General features: G+C 31.1%; 1 protein-coding gene across 1 annotated transcript in view; it reads right to left on the reverse strand.

Moving 5' to 3' along the window:
* Fhos (Formin homology 2 domain containing) overlaps window positions 1-20,994 on the reverse strand; it is a 220,134-nt gene that overhangs the window by 42,780 nt on the left and 156,360 nt on the right. The window contains exon 6 of the mRNA XM_065505007.1: window positions 3,513-3,571. Within this exon, the coding sequence (XP_065361079.1) occupies window positions 3,513-3,571 (59 nt within the window). The remainder of the gene's footprint in view (window positions 1-3,512; window positions 3,572-20,994) is intronic.

Raw genomic sequence — 20,994 nt, forward strand, 5'->3', positions numbered from 1 at the left:
GACCAACTTTGAGGGGCTACGTACTGGCCCCCATTAGAGCTGGGAAGCTGAACAAACGTAAATCAACTCGAAACCACCTCAGCTCAAACCATGTGAAATTTCATAACAATATCTCCAATAGTTCCCAAGATACCGAATTATTTCCAAAAAAAAAAATTCTAAACCACTGTGCATCGATCATCTTCAGCCTGATTTATGCGCCAGAGTTATGGAAAACTGGATATTTCAGATTCAATTACCAATATAAGTATTCCCAAATATCTCTACCGATTTAGTAATAAAATTAAAATATTTAAGTTATTTTTTTTAATAACAATACAAATTGTTTATAATAAAAGCAAGAAAATATATAAACAAATAAAGATTTCCAATAAAATTAAAAAAAAAAAAACAAATACAAAATTATTAAGTTTCGAATATAAATTTAGCCATATATAAAAACACATAGATCGGAAACTCTCCTGTCAAAGACCTAACTCAATTGTCAGTAACATAAGTGGTGAGAATGAATTAGTAAAAAAAATATGTGAAAACAAAAACAACAGCCATATGTTTGATTTTTGAGCAATTTTTCTGTTTTTCTCTAGTTTTCGATCTATGTTTATTTCTCTATGATTTTAACTAAATTTGGTAAAGTTAAATATTAGGGTATTCGAATTATTCGATTTTTCTATTGTTCGAATATTTCGATCACACGCTTAAAATTAATCGAATTATTCGAATAATTTAATTTTTTTTTAAAAAGTAAAGAATGAAGTTTTGTTTTCGGTTTTTTAATATTTTATTGTTAAAGAAAAACAAAAAATAACGTTAAAGTTAACAATTCAAGTATTGATAATGTTAAAAAACATTCGAAAACGAAGTCCATTATCAAAATTTCAACAATAATATTCCGATCAGAATAACTCCCGAACAATCTACAATACAATTGACTAGCAAAACCTTTAGTTTCCGTTTTGGAGATATGCTTTAAAAAATTTGAGCTAGTTGGACATGATCCTGAATTCAAATACAATATAAACGTATTAAGAACTGTTTTATGTAGTTCATTAATTCGGGTTTTAAATTGAGTAACTAATTCTTTAGTAAATTAATTATTCACGATTTCTAAATTATTTACAACAAATTGTATCTCTTATAGCTTAGGAGATATTCGAATTTGAAAATTTAATTTTCAACATTTTTACCCACCCTACTAAAGTTTTTTGGTGACCGCGGTTCCAAATATTCCCCGATTTTATCCATTTTTCTTTTATAGAATTAACAATAGATTTATATATCAAATAAAGAAAGAAGTGTTTAAAAATCATGGCTGAGTCCAAAGTTATATTCATTTGAATTTAAAAACATTAAAAAAGGCGATTTTTAGCCATTTTTTTGGGAAAAAAGTACTTTTATTCATTTTAAGTTATCTAAAAAATTTCTAAGAGGATGTATAATGAGTTTCTACTTTTTGAAAAGTTAACTTTACGCCAAATATTTTAAATGTAAAAAACATTTATAATTTTTGATACCGACGGGATCAGGTCCATTCAAAAAATGCCTATTTTTTATGTAAAATTCAACTTTAGGGCAAAAATTCTCAAATCGCATACTCGATATCAAAATATAGTATACTATATCAAAATATAGTATTTTAGATGGCCCAATAAGTTCTTAATTATTTTGTAAAGGGTTCCGATAACCCCGCCCATTTTTGGGATTTTTCAAGATTTTTTTGGGAATTGCGGGATACTTGATAACAAATTTCAAAATTTGTTTTTATTTTTCCATTTTGAATAGGAAAATCTACATAACTCTGAAATTTTATTAAAAAATATTCATAAATAAAAATTTGAATTCAATTTGAAAAATTTGTATCTATGCAAAATTCAATAAAAAGCATTTTTTGTCATATTTTTCAAAAAACTATTCCATGAATTTTTTAATTGTCAAAATATATATAATTTTTTGAAAAGTAGACAAAATCCTCTATCCATTGATATATAACATGTCTACCTTATGTTTTTTACGTGTCAAATAAATAAGGGAAAACTAAACAACTCGCTGAGAATTTACCTAACATAGAAATTCATAAAAAAGCATGTTACCTACATAACAACATTTTTATGAATGTAAATAACAGTGCTAGGTAAATTCTCAGCGAGTTGTTTAGTTTTCCCTAATTTATTTGACACGTAAAAAACGTAAGGTAGACATGTTATATATCAAGGGATAGAGGATTTTGTCTATTTTTCAAAAATTAAAAAATGACAATTTGACAATTAAAAAATTCATGGAATACTATATGTGTAATTTTTTTTAAGTCGTAACACAAACGAAGAAATAGGATCATTTTAAAAATTGAACATACCCGAGGTGTCTTATTTTAGGAACCACTGGTCCAGCTCCTGGTGGGCTCATGAGGTCCAAATTCAAAACTTAAACTCGACTACACTTCCTCTTTGTGCATGTGAAATTTCATTCAAATCGGCGTAAGGGTTTAGAAGTTACAGATTTATTTCCCTCTTTTTTTATTCTCATACCACTGTGCGTTGGCGAATCTTTGCTTAATAAAGTGGTCTTGGGGAATTACACAATAAAGGGTATCTGTCCAAAGTTTGATATCATTGTCAGTGAACGTGGCTAATTTGAAGTCAGGCAGTGCATGATTGACGCATTTACAAATACGCAAAAAGTTTATTACCATGTTAGACAAAGATGTTCAACAATGTTCAAAATCATGTATAATGATTTTGAACATTGTTTTGTTGCTTTTCTTGCAACAAAACATTAGTTAGCAATATTTGTGTTTATCATTCGATTTATTAAATATTTTGCAACACTTACGTATATATTTTAAGATCATGCCCTTCATGTATTTCAATGTAATCATTATAAATATCATCCTCAATATCACTTTCGACGACCGTTTCAAAATCACATTCTCCATCACATTCAACTCCACTTTAATCTAAGTTAATATTTTGATTATTAATTGCAAGTCTTCTAATACTTCGGCAGCTAAATATTTTATTCCGTACCTTTTATTTTCATTGGATCAAGTCCTAAGTTAAAAATTGTGAAAGATTTGTTTTTTGAATTGTAAATTCTTATAGAAGGAGCTATCGGAAAACTCATCTACAGTGATCGAAAGTCCCTTTGTTTTTAGTTATTTGTCGAATTTCAGAAACAATACAATTTTTGTGAATTATTTAAATTTGAAATTATGAAAAATGTTAAGCAATTTAATAAATTTAATTACATATGAACATTTATTCGTTTTATTCGATTATTCTACATAAAATTGTTCGAATTATTCGTTATTCGAAAATGGCATTTTTTAAATTGTTCGAGTAATTATTCGTAAGAAATTATTCGATTAATCGAACGATCATTAGTAGAATGAATACCCTATTAAATATGTATTACAAAAAAATCAAATTTTGAAATAAAATGTTATTTTGATTTTAGGCTATATTTTCTTTAATTTTGTTTTGTTTTCTTTCAGATTCCTCTCATAATTTACTTACCAATGATCGCATGTACTCTGACACTCAACTGGGTGCGTACCACCAAAGAATTTTTGCGACTGAAATGAAATGGAATGAAAAAGTAAAATATCATTATTAATAAGCAAAAAACTACAAAAAGAAATATAGATTACAAATAAATAAATACAAAATAAAATAGAATTACTTTGTTATTAGTTTCTTTATACGCCATTAAATTCTTAGACCATAGGAATTCGATTTCATGTTTTGGTTCATTGACCACTTAAGAACCAAAAACCTCTTTAAACTTTAAAATTATTAAGAGTTATTATTGGTAACCGTGAAACACAATTAATAAAAGTCTTAAATAATGAGCAAAATTATAAATTATTTAATTTAAAAAGAAATAATAAAAAACAATAAATATAATTATTGATTGTGGTAATTGGAACCTGTTAATTTTTGTTCTCTAAAGAGTTCTTAAAAAAATTTAACAGATCAGACATTGTAATTGATACAGCATCACATGTATTTATGACTTTATTAATTTAAAACAAATCTGAGATGAAACCAGTTTTGATCATTCAAAATAATAAGCAGCGGTTGAAAATTGTGGGCCAACACTTTGGAATCCCATTTTTCGTATTTGTAAATATGCTACTCTAGACATACAATTTAAAAATACTGGCATTTAAAAATAGGAAGTTTTTTAAAAATTTTTAGCTTTTATTTTGAAACATTTGTATAATATAATGTTACGAATTTGCAATAGCGAATTGAATTTAAAGGTCTTAACGTCTGCCTGCAAAATTCATCATGTTTATAAAAATGTCCATCAGTAAAAGCTTCTACTTATCAACAATGTTGATAGCATTCGGTTGATTAGCATTGCTTATAAGTATGGTAACACTAAATGTTTAAGCTGCTAACAATAACATCAAAAGCTCTTGAATTAGATTATACTAGATTTGACCGTTAAGAACAATCTAGGCTACTCGAATGAAGAAGGCAGTGTGTATAAATAGTGACTGTGGTTGCAGTAGTAAGTGAGTTTGAGTTAACATCAACTACATTCTTGTACATTATAACATTATAACAACACGTAGAGACTATTGTTGTTGAAAATTTTAATAAATAAGTTGTTGTTACAATTTTAAACTACTAAACTGCTTTTATTTGCAATCAAAAGTATCTGGTTTATTTAAAGGAAATAAACCACCTTTTTTAAAAGGTAAAAATGTAACAATAAATGTATTCAAAGTTTTGGTCATTGTCTGCTATGACCTTTTCCCATCTTTCTGGCAACATATGGATTCCGATCATCTTTTCGAATACTCTGTTCTAAAGCGAAGCGTATCCCAAAGAGAGCATTCTGCATCGATCGCTACAAATAGTAGTCAGAGGGAGCAAGGTCTGGACTATTGCGATTTCATGTTTGCCCGCTATTATCTGCGTTTTTCGGGCAATGCTCGCTTCAAACGAATCCGTTGCGTTCGGTACAGGTTTCATATGATGGTCTGCAGTTCATAATAGATACGACCCTTTTGGTCCCACCAAATACAAAGCATTACCTTAGCGCCATGGATATTTGGCTTTGATGTCGATTCGGCTTTTGTTGAGTTTTACAAAAATCTTCATGGAGTACTGCTTTCAATTCATGGCGTTCTTTGTCTGCCGTGTTAATATCACCACTTCTGAACCGAACACATTACCATAAGCTTCGGTGTGCTCCAGCGACACTTTTTTTCAAATTAAGGAAGTAAAGCAAAACTTTCCGCATATGACGATTCGTTGCTACAAAATTTTCGATGCAAAAAAACATTGTTGTTTACACTATAATGTTAGTTATTGAAAGTGAGAATAAATGACAGATATGTACCCTTCAAAATGACATAAATGTTATTAAAAACCAGTAAGAGAGCTATATTCGGCTGTGCCGAATCTTATGTACCCTTCACCAAATTGTACTTCAAAATATAAATTTTAAATATTTTTAGGTAAACAAAATTTTTTTTGCAGTTTTTTAATTTTTTGAAAAAAAAATGTCGATTTTTTTTTTAATTTTTTTGAATTTTAAAATTAAAATTTTTTTTTTTGTTTTTTAATATTTAGCGAAAAAAAAACTTTTGGTGAAAAAAAAATTGGGTTAAAACCTAAAAGGTCTTTGAAATATCTATAATTAGATATTCATATTGTCTATATTAATGACTTAGTAATCCAGATATAGGTAAAAAAAAAATGTCCTGGTTTTTTCCTCATTCCATTTGTGGACCGATTTTGCTGATTTTAAATCGCAAACATCTCGAAACCATGTCTGACAGAATTATTGAAGATTTGGATCTCGAAGATATCTGGGGTCTTCAGAAAATTGATTTCAAGAAATAGACAGACAATCGGACAGACAGACGGACATGGATTAATCGATTCCGCTATCTATAAGGATTCAGAATATGTGTATATACTTTATAGGGTCGGAAATGAAAAATGTAGAAATTACAAACGGAATGACAAACTTATATATACCCTTCTCACGAAGGTGAAGGGTATAACAAAAACCGCATTCAAAAGATACATCATCTATTGTAATTCCTGAATTTGTTTTCACCCCCTGGTTCAGCTGCTGGTCTGGTTCTATATAACATCTATTTTCCAAACATATTTTAGGGCTCTTATCTATCATCTATAGTAAGACCAATTACACTAGTTAACAAATCAAACATTTTTGTTTGCTCATGGAATGAAACTTGTATTTTTGAGAAGAGCTAGGAACGCTAGTTAATTGACCATTTTTTGTTTCCCACCTATACGTCAACATTTTGAGATATATGGGTTTTTATTTTTCACCTGCCCTGAGTACTACTAATGCATACTGTAGTGTACCGAATTGTAGTAATTAAATATTTATATAGTTTTTGGGTACTCAATACTCTGGCGAAGCTACTAGATACTTTCAGGGTTGTATTCTTTTGACACATTCCAAAAAAAAATAACGCAAAAAAAAATAAATACTGTATAAAAGTACATCGTTCCTGTAGATAAACGTTAATAAATCGCTATTAAATACAAAACCCTAAAGTAAAAACTATTTTAAAATGTCTTCTAGAAACTGTAAAATAAACCCAGACTATTTTTGTTTTATTTGCGGAAAAATTATTCAGTCAAATCGAGGTTTTCCTATAACATTAACACTGCAAAATGCTTATTTATATTAAAAAAAGTCGTAAAAGCTTTAGATAAGACAAAACCAGCATTTCAATATTTATACAGCGTGTTCCCGAGTCTTTCTGAGGCTAAACTAAAAGAAGGGATATTTGCGGGTCCTCAAATATGAAAAATTTTGGTTGATACCAAATTTGAGTGTCTATTAATCGATGTTGAAAATGCAGCATGGAATTCTTTTAAACTTTTTGTTTAAGAATTTTTGGGGAATAAGAAAAGTCAAAATTACAGAGATATTGTTCCGAATTTATTACATAATTTTGAACTGATGGGTGTAAATATATCGCTCAAAATTCACTTTAACATTCTCATTTGGATTTTTCCCGGAAAACCCCGGACACATGAGTGACGAACATGGAGAGCGTTTCCATAAAGATTTGAAGTTTTTCGAGAGGAATTATCAAGGTTTTTGGGATCAGAATATGCTAGGATACTACTGTTGGAGTGTCGTGAGGGAGACAAATGAAAACAATTATAAAAAGAGGACTAAAACACTTCACTTTTAATTTTTTTGTCCTAATTTAAAGTACATTTTTATATGTTTCATTTTTAATAAATATCTCAAAAGTTTGACGTCCAGGATTTTTTTAAGATTTTTTCCGAATTTAGAAGACATAAATACACAAATCCCCATATGTTTCAATTCATGAGCAAAAACCTTGTAAACTAGTGTTACCAAAGACTACAAAGTAACACAAAAAATTACTTTTGTTTTAATCATCCAGCCAATAAACGCAAAACTCTTGAAAATGTTTATCAAACTCAATTTGTATACTATTTTTCTTTAAATAAACTTACATACCGTAATTATTCATATGCCGGCATTAAATTTAAATACTTAAGCTAAACGAATAGATAATCCTGATTACATTATTTTGTTTTATATTTTATTCCTTTTCAACTGTTGCAGACCATGAGTGACTGAAACCTAAAAAAATAAAATGCAAATTAAAATTTATAAGTCAAACTGCAAAAAATAAAAAAAACCTACCACTAAATTTGCCTGGCCGACATGCAACAACTATGAAATATTTGACATTCATGGCCTGTTAAAATAACTAGAAAAACTACAACCTGAGTTACAAAGTGCTGCAGCAGCCTTTAAAAAAACACACACACATTATACAAAAATAGTTGCGTTAAATATTTTATTTTTCTAAACTTTTTTTAAACTGGATGTGTAAATAAATGTGTAACTAAATGGCTTTATAAACTATTTATAGGTAAAGTTTACACGGGCAAAATACAAATTTAACTAAAATTCTGCTATAATTTGGTAGTGAAATTAAGGACATACAACGCTTTTGCTTCAGCTGCGACTAGGGATGCCAATCCCGAAAATCCTGCGATATTTCGGGATTAACGAGATTTTTCATATTGCATGTATGTAGGATTTCTAACTTCCTGGACTTTTTCCTTTCCCGGGAGGAGATTAAAAAATATTTTCAATCCCGGGAATTCCCGGGAATTTTTACTAAATTAAACCAAAAACCAGTAAATTTGTTTCGAATAAATTGTCTTATAAAAGAAGTATAAAACAAAATTTGGTTATTTCAACCATAATTCTTCTTGCCAATTGATTATCTGTTACTAAAACCAAAAAAAATCTATGGATAGAATAGAATAATTCAATTGGTAACAATTTTGGCCATCGCAAGGAGTCTGAGTATTGTAACTTTAGGTAGAAAACGAATAATTGGGAATTGCCGGGAAATTTTTCCCGCGTAGGAACCCTACATGTATGTCTTTAAAATGCGGGTTTTACAATAGATGGCGGAATGATTAAGTTACATTTGTTTCGCCATTGCGTAGCTGTCATTTGCAGTTGAATCAGAAGTATTGTATATGTTTGGTCATTAATTGTTTCTCTAAGTGTAGTATGATTGTGGTAATAAATATACCACAAAACCTATAAAACACAGCTCCCATCTGTGCCTTAAATGTTGTTTTTTATCCTTTGTTTTTTTTTCTGATTCTCTACTTTAAGCTGTTAATTTTTTTGTTGTTCATGACATCACGTTTCATTTGCAGTTTTTCCTCATTATTTATTGTTGCTGTTATTGTTTTGTTATTATATTACAATAATATTATTGTTGTAAGCAAATATCTGCAACAATGTAAGAAATTAATTTGTTTTTAAAACAAAGTAGAAGAAACAGTACATAAATTGTATTACATTATGGAGATATGAACTTTGAATATGCCCTGCATCAGGGCTATATACTGTAGTCATCTTAATTTTCATAGAATTAAACTTTGAAGAAATATTTATTTGGAATCTGCCAGGACTTTCTGTCAAGATTTTACAACCCAAAATACAAATTGTTGTTAATTAGTGGTTTTAGGAAAAAAAACGTGCAAGATTGGCTAGATTGGTTTGGAAATTTCACCACCTAATTGTCAGTCTAAGGGACAGGTCCTAGTACTTAAACTAGCTACAAAGAGACAGTCTAATAGTCTGTTCTTAGAAATAGTGTCAGTGGTAATACATTAATTATAGTGAGTCAAATAAAAGTCGACTTCACTTTTGTCTACGATGATCCTGTTTAAATTGTCCCACAATTGTTTAGTTCAGAATGGACATATGATTCCATTGTGATTCTCTTAAAGAAAGAATGAGGTAAATATAGACAAAATTGGTAGAATAAAGGATAAAGAACTAATTAATAGAATTAAAAATCTCAGAAAAATCAACAGCACAGAAAGTCTGGAGTATATTAAAACGAACTGTCTGTTCCCTCTAATCTAACATAATTATTTAACATAAAGCTACCCTAATTCCAACATCTTCTTATCACTCATGAAATTGTCGTCTTAAACCGAGCATTAAACCTAAACCTGTAGCCTTGAAGTCCTGAGCATTGGCAGATAATATTCTCCATAATTTTTAACTCCTATTCATCCCCGCACACTATAATATTCCGGATTGCCGGTGTCCCAACTGTTCGCCTAAGCCCTAATTGGGCTGTGGCCAGTAATTTTAACACTACTCTTATTCCAACACTGTCGTACATCGAAGTGGTCCGCCAATCTTACTAGGTTTCGATTACAGACATGTACCAGATTGGATTTGACTCTATGACCATTTAGAGACTTTAATGCTGCCTGTCTATCCACATAGAAAGTCATCTTATTCCCCCAGGTTGCAATTGCCATGACGAGAAATCGCCAGTATCTTTGCCTTAAAGACACAACATTCATCAAGAAGTCTGAACAATATAGACACTTGAACCTGTGCCTAATTTCATTATGAATCCATTAGTTAATAACTCATAATCGTCTGCCGGGATCTTGCCGAAGTTTATTTCCCTTTTTTTTTTTTTTTTTTTTTTTTTTTTTTTATAAAATTTTTATTTATTTTCAATTAATCCATTACAATAGGTTACCTCAGCGCCAAAAGGCATTGTAGAGGCGAGTTGGCAAAATATATTAATTACAAAAATTTACAATTAAAATTTACAAAAAAATTATAAATATTTCTTATAAAAAAATAAAAAAAAAAATATTACAAATTGAGATCATTTATATCAAAAGTTCATTTATATGTTGTAAAATGTGTTCTATTAATAATTTTTTAAAAACTGAAATTCTATTTTCATCTTTTAAATTTTGTGGCATGTTATTGTACTCACGACTACCCATAAATTCTACACGCTGTTTAGTTTTTTCCAACCTGCACCAGGCTATTCGTAACTGTCCATTACTTCTTGTATTTATTGCATGGTCATTTCTCGTGAATTTAATAGTATGATATCCAATATTATGTAAGCATTTGAAAACATACATTAACAGCTGCATTTTATAAAGCCCATGTACAGGTAAGATATTTTGGCATTTATCAACATATAATGAAATTGTTGGATATGATATTGGAAGATTATACACCACTTTGAGAGCTTTATTTTGCATTCGTTGAAGCGATTTCAAGTCATTACTTTTCTTATAGCCATATAAAATGGCTAAATAATTGAAATGGCTTTGAATTAAAGCATTGTAAATCATAAGTTTAGTTTCTTTATTGAACTTGTTTTTAAATTTATATAAAATTCCGACAGCTTGAGCAGTTTTTATTCTGAGATGATGTAAATGTTGGTCCCAAACAAGATTGCTCTGTATATTTATACCCAGGTATTTTACAGAGCTAACTTCAACAATTTCTCTACCTTCAATAAGTATTGAAAATTGATTATTATGCAAACTTGGCTTGAATCTTATCAATTAGGTTTTATTGGAATTTAAAACGAGTCTATTTGATTGAGCAAACATAGATATTAAGGCAGCATCACGTTCCATGTACGCCTTTACCACTGTTTCGTGTTTGTATGGGTAAAATAAGCAAATGTCGTCAGCATACATGTATATTTTTCCAGTAAGATCAAGGTTATGTAAATCATTAATAAAAATTGTAAATAACAGTGGCCCTAGCACACTGCCCTGAGGAACTCCATGCAAAACAGGACGTAAAGAGCTTTTACAATCACCAATTTGAACAAATTGTTCCCGTTTGGCTAGATAACTTTTTAGTAAAAGCAGATCCTCTCCATAAATGCCATAAAATGTTAGCTTTTGCAGCAAAATATCATGATCAATGAGATCAAATGCTTTGCTAAAATCATAAAAAATTCCAGCTACACCACTCTGCCCTTCATCCAAGCTTTTACAAATGAAATTTATAACATTTAAAACAGCTTCCTCCGTTCCACATCCTTTCCGAAAACCATATTGAAAATCGCTGAGTAAGTTGTTGCCATGCAAATACGATGAAATTTGGTTATATAAGATTCTTTCGAAAATATTATCAATTATGGATAATACAGCTATAGGCCTGTACATATCCGTTGATGACGCATTCTTTTCTTTGGGAATTGGAACTACTTTATGGATTTTCAATATATTCGGATAAATACTTTTATTTATCATATTATTAAAAATGTTTACTAAATAGGGTGTTAATTCATTTACACACTTTAATAAAACCTTTGGTGATATATTGTCATGACCACAACTTTTGTTCGGAGTCAACTTTAATATAATACCTCTCATTTCCTCTTGTGTTGTGTAATCAAAATTAAATCTTGTTTGGCACCGACCCAATGTTCTTAACGAATTAAAAGAATCCGTTGGCGAATATGGAATTTGTGATCTTAAAATCGATATCGATTGAACGAAAAAGTTGTTCAAAACTTCAGCTTTTTGCAAATCATCAGAAATTTGGTTGTCGTTGTCATCTTTTATGAGAATACATTGTTTTGAGGTTCTACCCAATGTTTCATTTATGAATTTCCAACTCTTTCTTGGATCTTGTTTCAAATCTTCTAAATTATTTTTGTAAAAATTGTTCATAGACTCTTTACATGCTTTTTTGATTACACAACTAATCCGCTTTAATATTTTCTTAATGTCTGCGTTATCTGATTTTATTTTTCTCAGCCTTAATAATTTCTTTTTATATATAATTAATTTTTTTAAATTTCCATTGATCCATGGCGTTATTTCATGTTTATAAGTCTTTTTTATTATTTTTTCAGTTGTAGAACTTCTAACAACATTATCTAAGCAGGAAATTAAAGTAGTTGTATCAGTGGATGGGTCACCCGTTTCATGCAGCAGTGGTAATTCAGCTTGGATATAGGCTTTGACACGTTCAAAATCACAATAAAGACGAGTTTCTTCCATGAACAGTTGGTTTTGTGTTTCTATTCCAATCCGACAAGAAATAATATTATGATCAGATAATTTGCATTCAACTGATTCTACATACGTATCACTATAAATGTTGCTATAAACGTGGTCAATCGATTTTCCACTTACAGGACGTGTTATCATATTATGGCAATTGATAAAATCGTAATTTGTAAGCAAATTAACGAGTTCTTCTGATCGCTGAAAATCCAAAACATCAATGTTGCAATCGCCAACAAACAGACATGGACTACGGCTATAGCGAAGAAGCATATGTTCCAAAAATAACAAAAATCGATTGTTTTCACATTTAGGAGATTTGTAAAGACTTAAAAATTTAAGAGCCTTACCGTTGAACTTTACATTTTCTAACGATAAAATAATAGTATCCACAAAATGTTGACTTTCACACATTTCAATTTTATATTTGTAACTATTGTGGATAAAAACAGAGGTTCCTCCATAGCCATCAGGTCTGCAACAATGTATGACATTATAGCCAGCAATATTGTACAGTTGAATTAAATCCTTTTCCAACCATGTTTCTTGAACTGCAACAATACTGGGTAGTCGAGGTAATTTTACAATTAAGCTTTTAAATTTATTAAATTTCTCAATTGAGGAAATACTTCGGATATTAATAGACACAACATAAAAAAATGAACATGAAATACTGTTAAAATAGTTTTCAAAAGTTTTTAAATTATAAAAATATTGGTTTTTAATCATAATAAAAAAATAATAATTAGTATAAAATTGTAATAATTGATAAATACTTCATTATGGGGACACATAGACATCATCATCAACATCAACTAAAGCAGATTGCGATTTTCGGCCTCTCGGGTTATTTGTTGTAGCTTCTAGTAAAAAATTATCAACATCTTCTTCACTTCTAATAATTTTTGGCTTAGACAATTCACTTCGCTTGCAAAAAATTCTTCCACCAGTAGCATAAACAGCTCGATATCCAACATTCTTCAGGGTTTTAGCATAGTTTAACAAACTCAACGACTCTCTACTCAGAAAATCACTCACATAAACTGACGATTCGTTCTCCTTCAAATGGGGTTTAACTGACATCAACTTATCCTTTGCATCTTTTGAATTAAATTTAACGACAACAACTTTCTTTTCATCTTTTTTGACAGATGATTCAGTTCTCCTCTTTATAAAATATGCATCTTCAATGCTACTTGGCTGCAACTCAACACCAGCTTCTCTTGAAAGCTTCAAAATAGTTTCAACTGCAGATTGTTCATTTGGCGCAATTACACCACTTATTAAGCAATCATTTTTTACCCTCTGGTCATTTAGAAACTTGATAGATGTTTTCAGTGTTTGAACTTCAGATTTTAACATTTTGTTTTCTTTTACAACAACATCCAATTTCTTTTTGTTCTCAGCAACACCTTTAATTATTTCATCAAATTGCTTTGACATAAAGCTTAATGATTCTGTTAACTCAGTCAGCTGATCGAGCTTTTTTAACTCTGTTTTTATTTCGTTTAGCTCTTGTTTGATGGTACCACTATTGTTGTTGTTATGAGTATCACATTGATGACAAACAAATTCTTCTCTCTCATGCTTCAACAAGTATTCATATTTTGGTTTGTCTAATTGAGTACAAATTACATGGAAGTTTTTTTTACATCTATCGCATTGAATAAATTCTTCCTCTTCTTCCACATTTATGTTACATTGGCCACAAAGAACTTGATTAATTTTAAGGCTACGACGACCTTTTCCAGCCATTTTTCATAAATTTAGTACTTCACATAAACTTTTGATAATAATGCACAAAATATATTTTTTATTTAACTTATATTTATAATTAATTATAATTTTATAAAATATCTTTGCAAGGAGTTCAAAAAAATGACGTTTACGCTGTAGGGTTGCCAACTCCGTAACTCTTATCATGTAGACTGAGATAACCGGATCACCGGGGATCCAAGATTCCTGATTTAGTAAACCTGAGTAAACCTCTTGTTTTCATTTCAATTACGAACTCCTCGATTGCTGGTGTGCTCTTTATAGCACCGGTAATGTCAAGCGATTCCCATCTTTGAACCTTTGCCAATGTCTTCCTGGAATACTCTGTTATCATTGCCTTCCATCATACAGAACATCCATAAATACATTCGGTCGTAATCTGCAAGCGCACATCTATCCAGTATGTTCCTTTTCCCAGTTTAATTCACTGTCCAAGAACACTCCTAAGTGCATCGCTTCACTAGTAAGAAGCGCAACGTTTTATATCTTCTGGTGAATATTACTAGTTCCGTCTTATCGGGGTTGACTCCAAATTCTTCCAACAATATTCATTCCACGTTCCTCGAATTGTCTAAGCACAACGTTAACCGCTAGCAAACACAGTAGGGGAGATAAGATGCCTCCTTGAGCAGTCCATGAACACTCTAAGTGCATCGCTTCGCCAGTTAATGTATGTTCCCCGACTCCATATTTTCGTAGTATAAAGCGCACCGTTTTATATCTACTGGTGACTAGTACTAGTTCCGTCTTTACTTTTCGTCAAGCATCTACATGATTTTGGGAAGAAATTTTCGCGATGTCAGGATCACAACATCATGGGCCAACAATCTTCCTTCCACGTTGCTCGAATTGATTAACCTTCACTTTACCAATGATTTTTTATGTACATGGTTTACCAATACCCACCTGTGTGGTACTGCACTTCTATAAATATATGCGACGAACGAAATTTTAAAAAATCGAAAAAGCCTCATAAAAAGTTTAAAATGTTTTATTTAATTTAATTATATGTTATTATATATTATTATTAAGCCAAAAATGAGCCTCATCGCTGAACACAATGTTGCGATAAGTTGCGCGAATGGATGAATGATTTTTCAAAAAAATTTTTATAATTTGGTAGCGTTGTTCAAGAGTCAATTTATTCGAGTGCCTCTCTTATCACCACTCTATGTATCCAGGAATGCTCCCAGTGAGTATGCTTTATGGTGCAATCCCTCTTCAATATTTTTAACTACGTCATGCACTCTCAACAGTTTTACACTAAAGGTAGACATGTTGAGCCCCACTAATGACGAGCGTATCAATGGTACTCCTCAAAGTAATTATCCTAGTGCTATGAACTGTGAAATTTTTGTGTAGAACAGTATAAATGGGATCATCTAAAAGAAAATTAAAATGATGAATATTTTACAGTCGTATTGTTCTCTTTATTTTTGAAACAAAGCTAAGCTATCGTCTTATTTTAAACAGATCGTGTAAAAGCAACAGTCAAACGACTTTCATTCAAAATATAATTTTATTTTCTCTTTGTAAAGTCTTATCGAAGTCTGAAATCTTTAGATTACTTGACGTAAGCAAAATAATTGGTCTCTTTAGTAAAAAAAAACTAAATTATTTTCAAAGTCATTCTAAACTAGAAATATACATAATAAAACTTTCGAAATAATTACAGCTCGATCTAACCTGATGGCATGTAAAGGATACTGTACCCAGCTACATATAATTTGTAGAGAGTAAAATGGCTTCTCCCTAAAGCCATTCAAATTTCAAGAGGGCACTAAGTGACAATTGTCTCTCCCGGTGACTAAAATAACTACTTTCTAAAGAGGAGTACTTAAAAAGTTTAAAGTGACTACACTCTAGATTACTAAGAGACACTAAAGTAACTTCCCATTGCATTGCTAAAGACACATATTCCACAAAAAAAATTTACCGTGGAGTCAGCAAAGTAATTAGATAGCAGTGAAAATTATTGTCCAAAAGGCATACAATGACTGAATACTTTTAAAACTGCTGGGTCTTTTTCAAATATTTTTATTTAGCCCAACATATTAAAACACAACAAACAGAAAAAGAAGAAAAAAAAACGTTCGTTGCACGAATGAAGAATGATGTATTTTATAATTTGCAGATGGTCAACAAAAGGCAGATTAAATGCAAATGAAATAACTTTATGTGCATACAAAACATGAATTAAATATTCGAACATGCCATTATTTTATTATTATGTATTTCACTGTAAATCCAAAAAAAAACAAAACAAACAGAATGGTATTGAATTTTTATGCAAAAAAAAAATAAAACTAAATAAACAAACCAAAAATATAACATAAACATTGATATTGAACATTTTATTTCAGTGTCAGTTTTTATATTTTTTTAAATTTTATTTTTTTTATGTTTTGAAATTAAGACCACAATAAGAAGATGTGAACAAAGAGGCAACAAACAGCCAAACAAAGAAATAAAACGGCCATAAAATGTGGCCATTCTCTTTAACTGAAAATTGCAAACATACAAACAAAAAAACCAACTGACTAAAATGGATGGCTGTACAAGGCGTCCAGTCAGTGGTCCGTCTTCAATTTCCTTTTCATGCGACTCTGTAACATAATCATCGTTAATAAATTATCAAGTGAAAGGCATTTTGCAACTTGTTACTTCTTTTCGAAAAAAACAACAACAAACGTTGCATATATGATGGCTTTTTCACTCTTTTATATGATGGTAACAAGTCAGCGCTGCCGGGATGCAGCGAAATTGACTCCCACATATAAAATACCTGAAAAAATCTAAAGCAAAAAAACAGAAATGAAATGAAACTACACATACAGCTGTCCGGCTTTAGAAAGATATAAAGAAAAAAACCAAATCCCGCTATACATTTAAACGTCCAGTTCAGTTAACAAAACTGGCATTAAGCTGGAAACATGAACATGCTTGCAACAAAAAAACCAAAAACAACATGTAAAGAGAAGTTGTATTAAATATTTTTTAGTTGTTTCTTTAGTTTGCTTTGTTGGTATAATTTTTTTTGGTGGCCCAGAAACCCAGTGAAATTTTTGTAGTTTGTTTACAAATAATGCCCACATCAATTGTCAACCCACAAAATTTATGCACTTACATACTACCATCCTGCATTATACACAATTTGAAGGATTGGGAATGTACTAACATAAATTTTAAGGGGGCCTCACTTGTTTATTACATGTAAAACTTCTTCCAATAGGGACTTCCGAACTTTGACAGTTGATAATGATAGATATAAAATTGTTCTGTCAAAATGGGTGTTCATTTCGAGCAACGTTCCGCGGTGAGGCCCATTTCCACGTAAACAAACAAAATTGTTGAATTTGGGACGATAACAATCCACATGAGATCCAAAAGCGTTCCAAATATCCCGAAAAAGTCTTTGTTTGGTGAGAATTTTCGGCTGGCGGTTTAATGGGTTCATATTCCTTTGAGAACGACTTTGGCCAGGACATCAACGTTAACGGCAAGTGCTATAGGTCAATGATTACTAACTTCTTTTGGCCTAAATTGGGTGATATGGACACCAACTACATGTGGTTTCAACAGCATAGAGCTACGAGCCACACAGCTCATGCCATATTGGACATTCTGCACGAGATATTTGAGGGCATGGTCATCTCACGTGGAGGTGATGTGAACTAGCCACCGAGATCATGCGAATAAGTCACAAACAACAGAAGTCCTCAAATCCAACTGAACCCATGTGTCAGTCTGATTTATGCGCCAGAGTAATGGAATATTGAACATTTCGGATGCGGCTGACATTTTAACGATGTTATATTCCATACATAATAACATCGATATGCCTGTCAAATGAATAAAAAAAAGTCCATGATTTCTCATGATTATATTTAAATTTAAGGATAGGAAACGATTAATGAAATACCATTTAAATACCCTTTATTCGGGTGCCCCGAATGCAGGAAATTGCTACATGTAATGTTCCAACGTTTTGTCCTCTTCATATTGTACAATAGACCAACACGAGCCAAATGAGCCTTCAATTCTGTTAACACATTACCTAGTTTTCTGGTCTCTATTTAGGTTCAGGATCTTCTTTGGTCTCTTTAGGTTTGGGATTCCTCAACTAATGTCTGTCGTTTTGTCGACTGCAGTGTTCTTCCAGTTTTATTCGGGTGCCCTGATAGACTAGACGATAGTGTGCTGGGCTATCAATCTGAGAGTTGCGGGTTCGATTCCCGCCAGAGACTCTGGTGTATCTGCAGATAAGCATAAAGCTTCCCAGTTTCTGTTTACTTAAAAATGCCTGATTTTTTTAAAATTTTTAAATTTATTCACAGTCTTGGCCATTGTTAGCTATTACCCTTTCCCATCTTTCTGGGAACATATGGATTCCTAGCCTAATGAACTGCTCATCTTTTGAGGCCAAGAATAAGTCAAGCCAATATCGGATACTCTGTTCCAAAGTGAAGCGTATGACAGAGCGAGCGTTCTGCATCGATCGAAACAAATAGTAGTCTGGACTATAAAGCGGGTGAGGCAAAATTTCCCAACCACTTCATTCTAAATATATTTTAAAAGGTATTGCAACATGTGTCCTAGCGTTGTCATGATGGAATATTACGTTTTCATATCTGGCAGCATATTCTGTACGTTTTTCGACCAATGCTCACTTTAAACGAATCAGTTGCATTAGGGAACCTGTACCGTAATTGTCTGGTCAGATTTCAGCAGCTCATAATAGATTGGACCCTTTTGCTCCGCCAAATATGGAGAATTACCTTAGTGCCATGGATATTTGGCTTAGGTGTCGATTCGGCTGGTTGGCCGGGCTTCACGTAATGTAATGTAATGGTAATGATTCGGTGAACAATTTTTTTCTTTTATAGCATCATTTCAGACGTGCTCGGTTTCAATTCGTATGGTTCCCAATTTCCCTGCTTTTGGATGTATCTTGCTGATCGCAAACAATTTTGAAATTACTGATTGAATAGCTCCCAATGATTTTTCAAGCTCTAATTGAGTTTTACAACAATCTTCATGAAGTAAAGACTCCAATTCTTGCTCTTCAAACTTCACATTCACCATAAGCTTCGGTGAGCAATCGGAAGTAAAGCAAAACTTCCCGCATATGACGCTTTGTTGATACAAAATTCAACATTTTCGAAGCTAAAAAAAACGTTGTTTACACTGTAATGTTCAATAACTAAGTGAGAATAAATTACGGATATGTACACCCTTCAAAATGAAATATAAGTTATTAAAAACAAAAACCGCATTCAAAAGATACGTCATATATTGTAAATCCCACATTTTTAAGTCATACACCCAATTTTATGACAAAAAGTAAGCGAAACCTAAGTTTGCTATCGATTCGAAAGCTAACGCTAATTTTGATTATTTCAGGAACTTTTATTTTAATGATAACTAGAATTTCGGTCTGAACTAAATTATTAATAAAATTTACCAACATTAAACGGCATTTATTTTTCAAACACTTAAATTCACTTGTATGAAATATTTTCCTTAGATTTCAATAAACAGACTTTGGAAAACAAAAATCTGTATTTTTGTAATTTAAATATGAAATAGAATAACAGCAGCGATATTTTAAAGGTAATGGCAATTGTAATTACTTCGGCAAAGGTATTTTAGAGGATCAATAAAAAAAAAATTTCTGACAAACAAATTTTTTGGTGGAAAAAAATGCGGGTTAAAAAATATTTTTCCCGATTTTGACACATTATACATCGTTGAAATGGACTTTGAAATATCTATCATTAGGTATTCATATTCTCTATATTAATAACTTAGTAATCCAGATATATTTCAAAAATAGGCCAAAAATCGAGGTTGTCCCGGTCAGCCATTTTAGGTCCGATTTTCTCGAGCCGGGAGATTTCGCGATATATTGATGTATCAATAATTTTTATAAGTTACTTGGGGGTTACGGAAAGTTGATATCAACATGCAGATGGACATGGCTAAATCGACTCCGCTATTTATAACGATCCAGAATATACGTTCATATACAGTGGTGGCCACCAATTTAAGACAAATACTTGAATTTTTTTCATCAACTGAATTTTAAGTGCGATAGAGCCAAAATAAAAGGACCTCTAAGGGTATGAAATTTATTATTAATATTTCTAGTTTCTGAAAAATGTTTGGAAAAATCGGTAAAACATATATGGACAAAAATATGTGGAAATACGTTGACCCACCTCAGCGAACATCCGCTGTTAATAACATGATATGACCGAAACTAATGGAACTAAAAATATGAAATTTGGTCCGAATATTTTATAATAATAAAAATATAGTGATATAAATGTGAGAAAATAAGTTTATTTAAAAAAAAAAATTTTGGTGAATTTGTAGAAAAATTTTATGTGTTCGTGGTGAATATGTATGAATTGACACAGTCGAATAAAACACACTTGTGTGTTAAAACAGTCCTCATGCATACATATTTGTGGAAATATTTGAAAAAATAATTGACAATCACGTGTAATTTAGCAAACAATTTTTGTCTTAAATTCCTGGCCACCACTGTATATACTTTGTGTGGTCGAAAATTCTAAATGTTGAGCCAAAGTTAGCACCTCACAATATATAAAAAAAGAAAAGGTTGACATAAATCAATAGTTCTGCCAGTTACCAAACCAAATTATGTTAAACTTGTAAGAGCTGTCAGTTGAAACTTCTTAACACAGTTGCAACTCGATCAACTTGTAAACGATCATGATGTGATCATGGCCCAAAGATGCAACAAAACTTTCGTTAAAACTATTGAATATGAAACAAAATTTATGAGCCAAAAATAATAAAAAACAAAAATAAAGAA

Source organism: Calliphora vicina, chromosome 3 (assembly GCF_958450345.1).
Source record: "Calliphora vicina chromosome 3, idCalVici1.1, whole genome shotgun sequence".
Lineage (NCBI taxonomy): Eukaryota > Metazoa > Arthropoda > Insecta > Diptera > Calliphoridae > Calliphora > Calliphora vicina.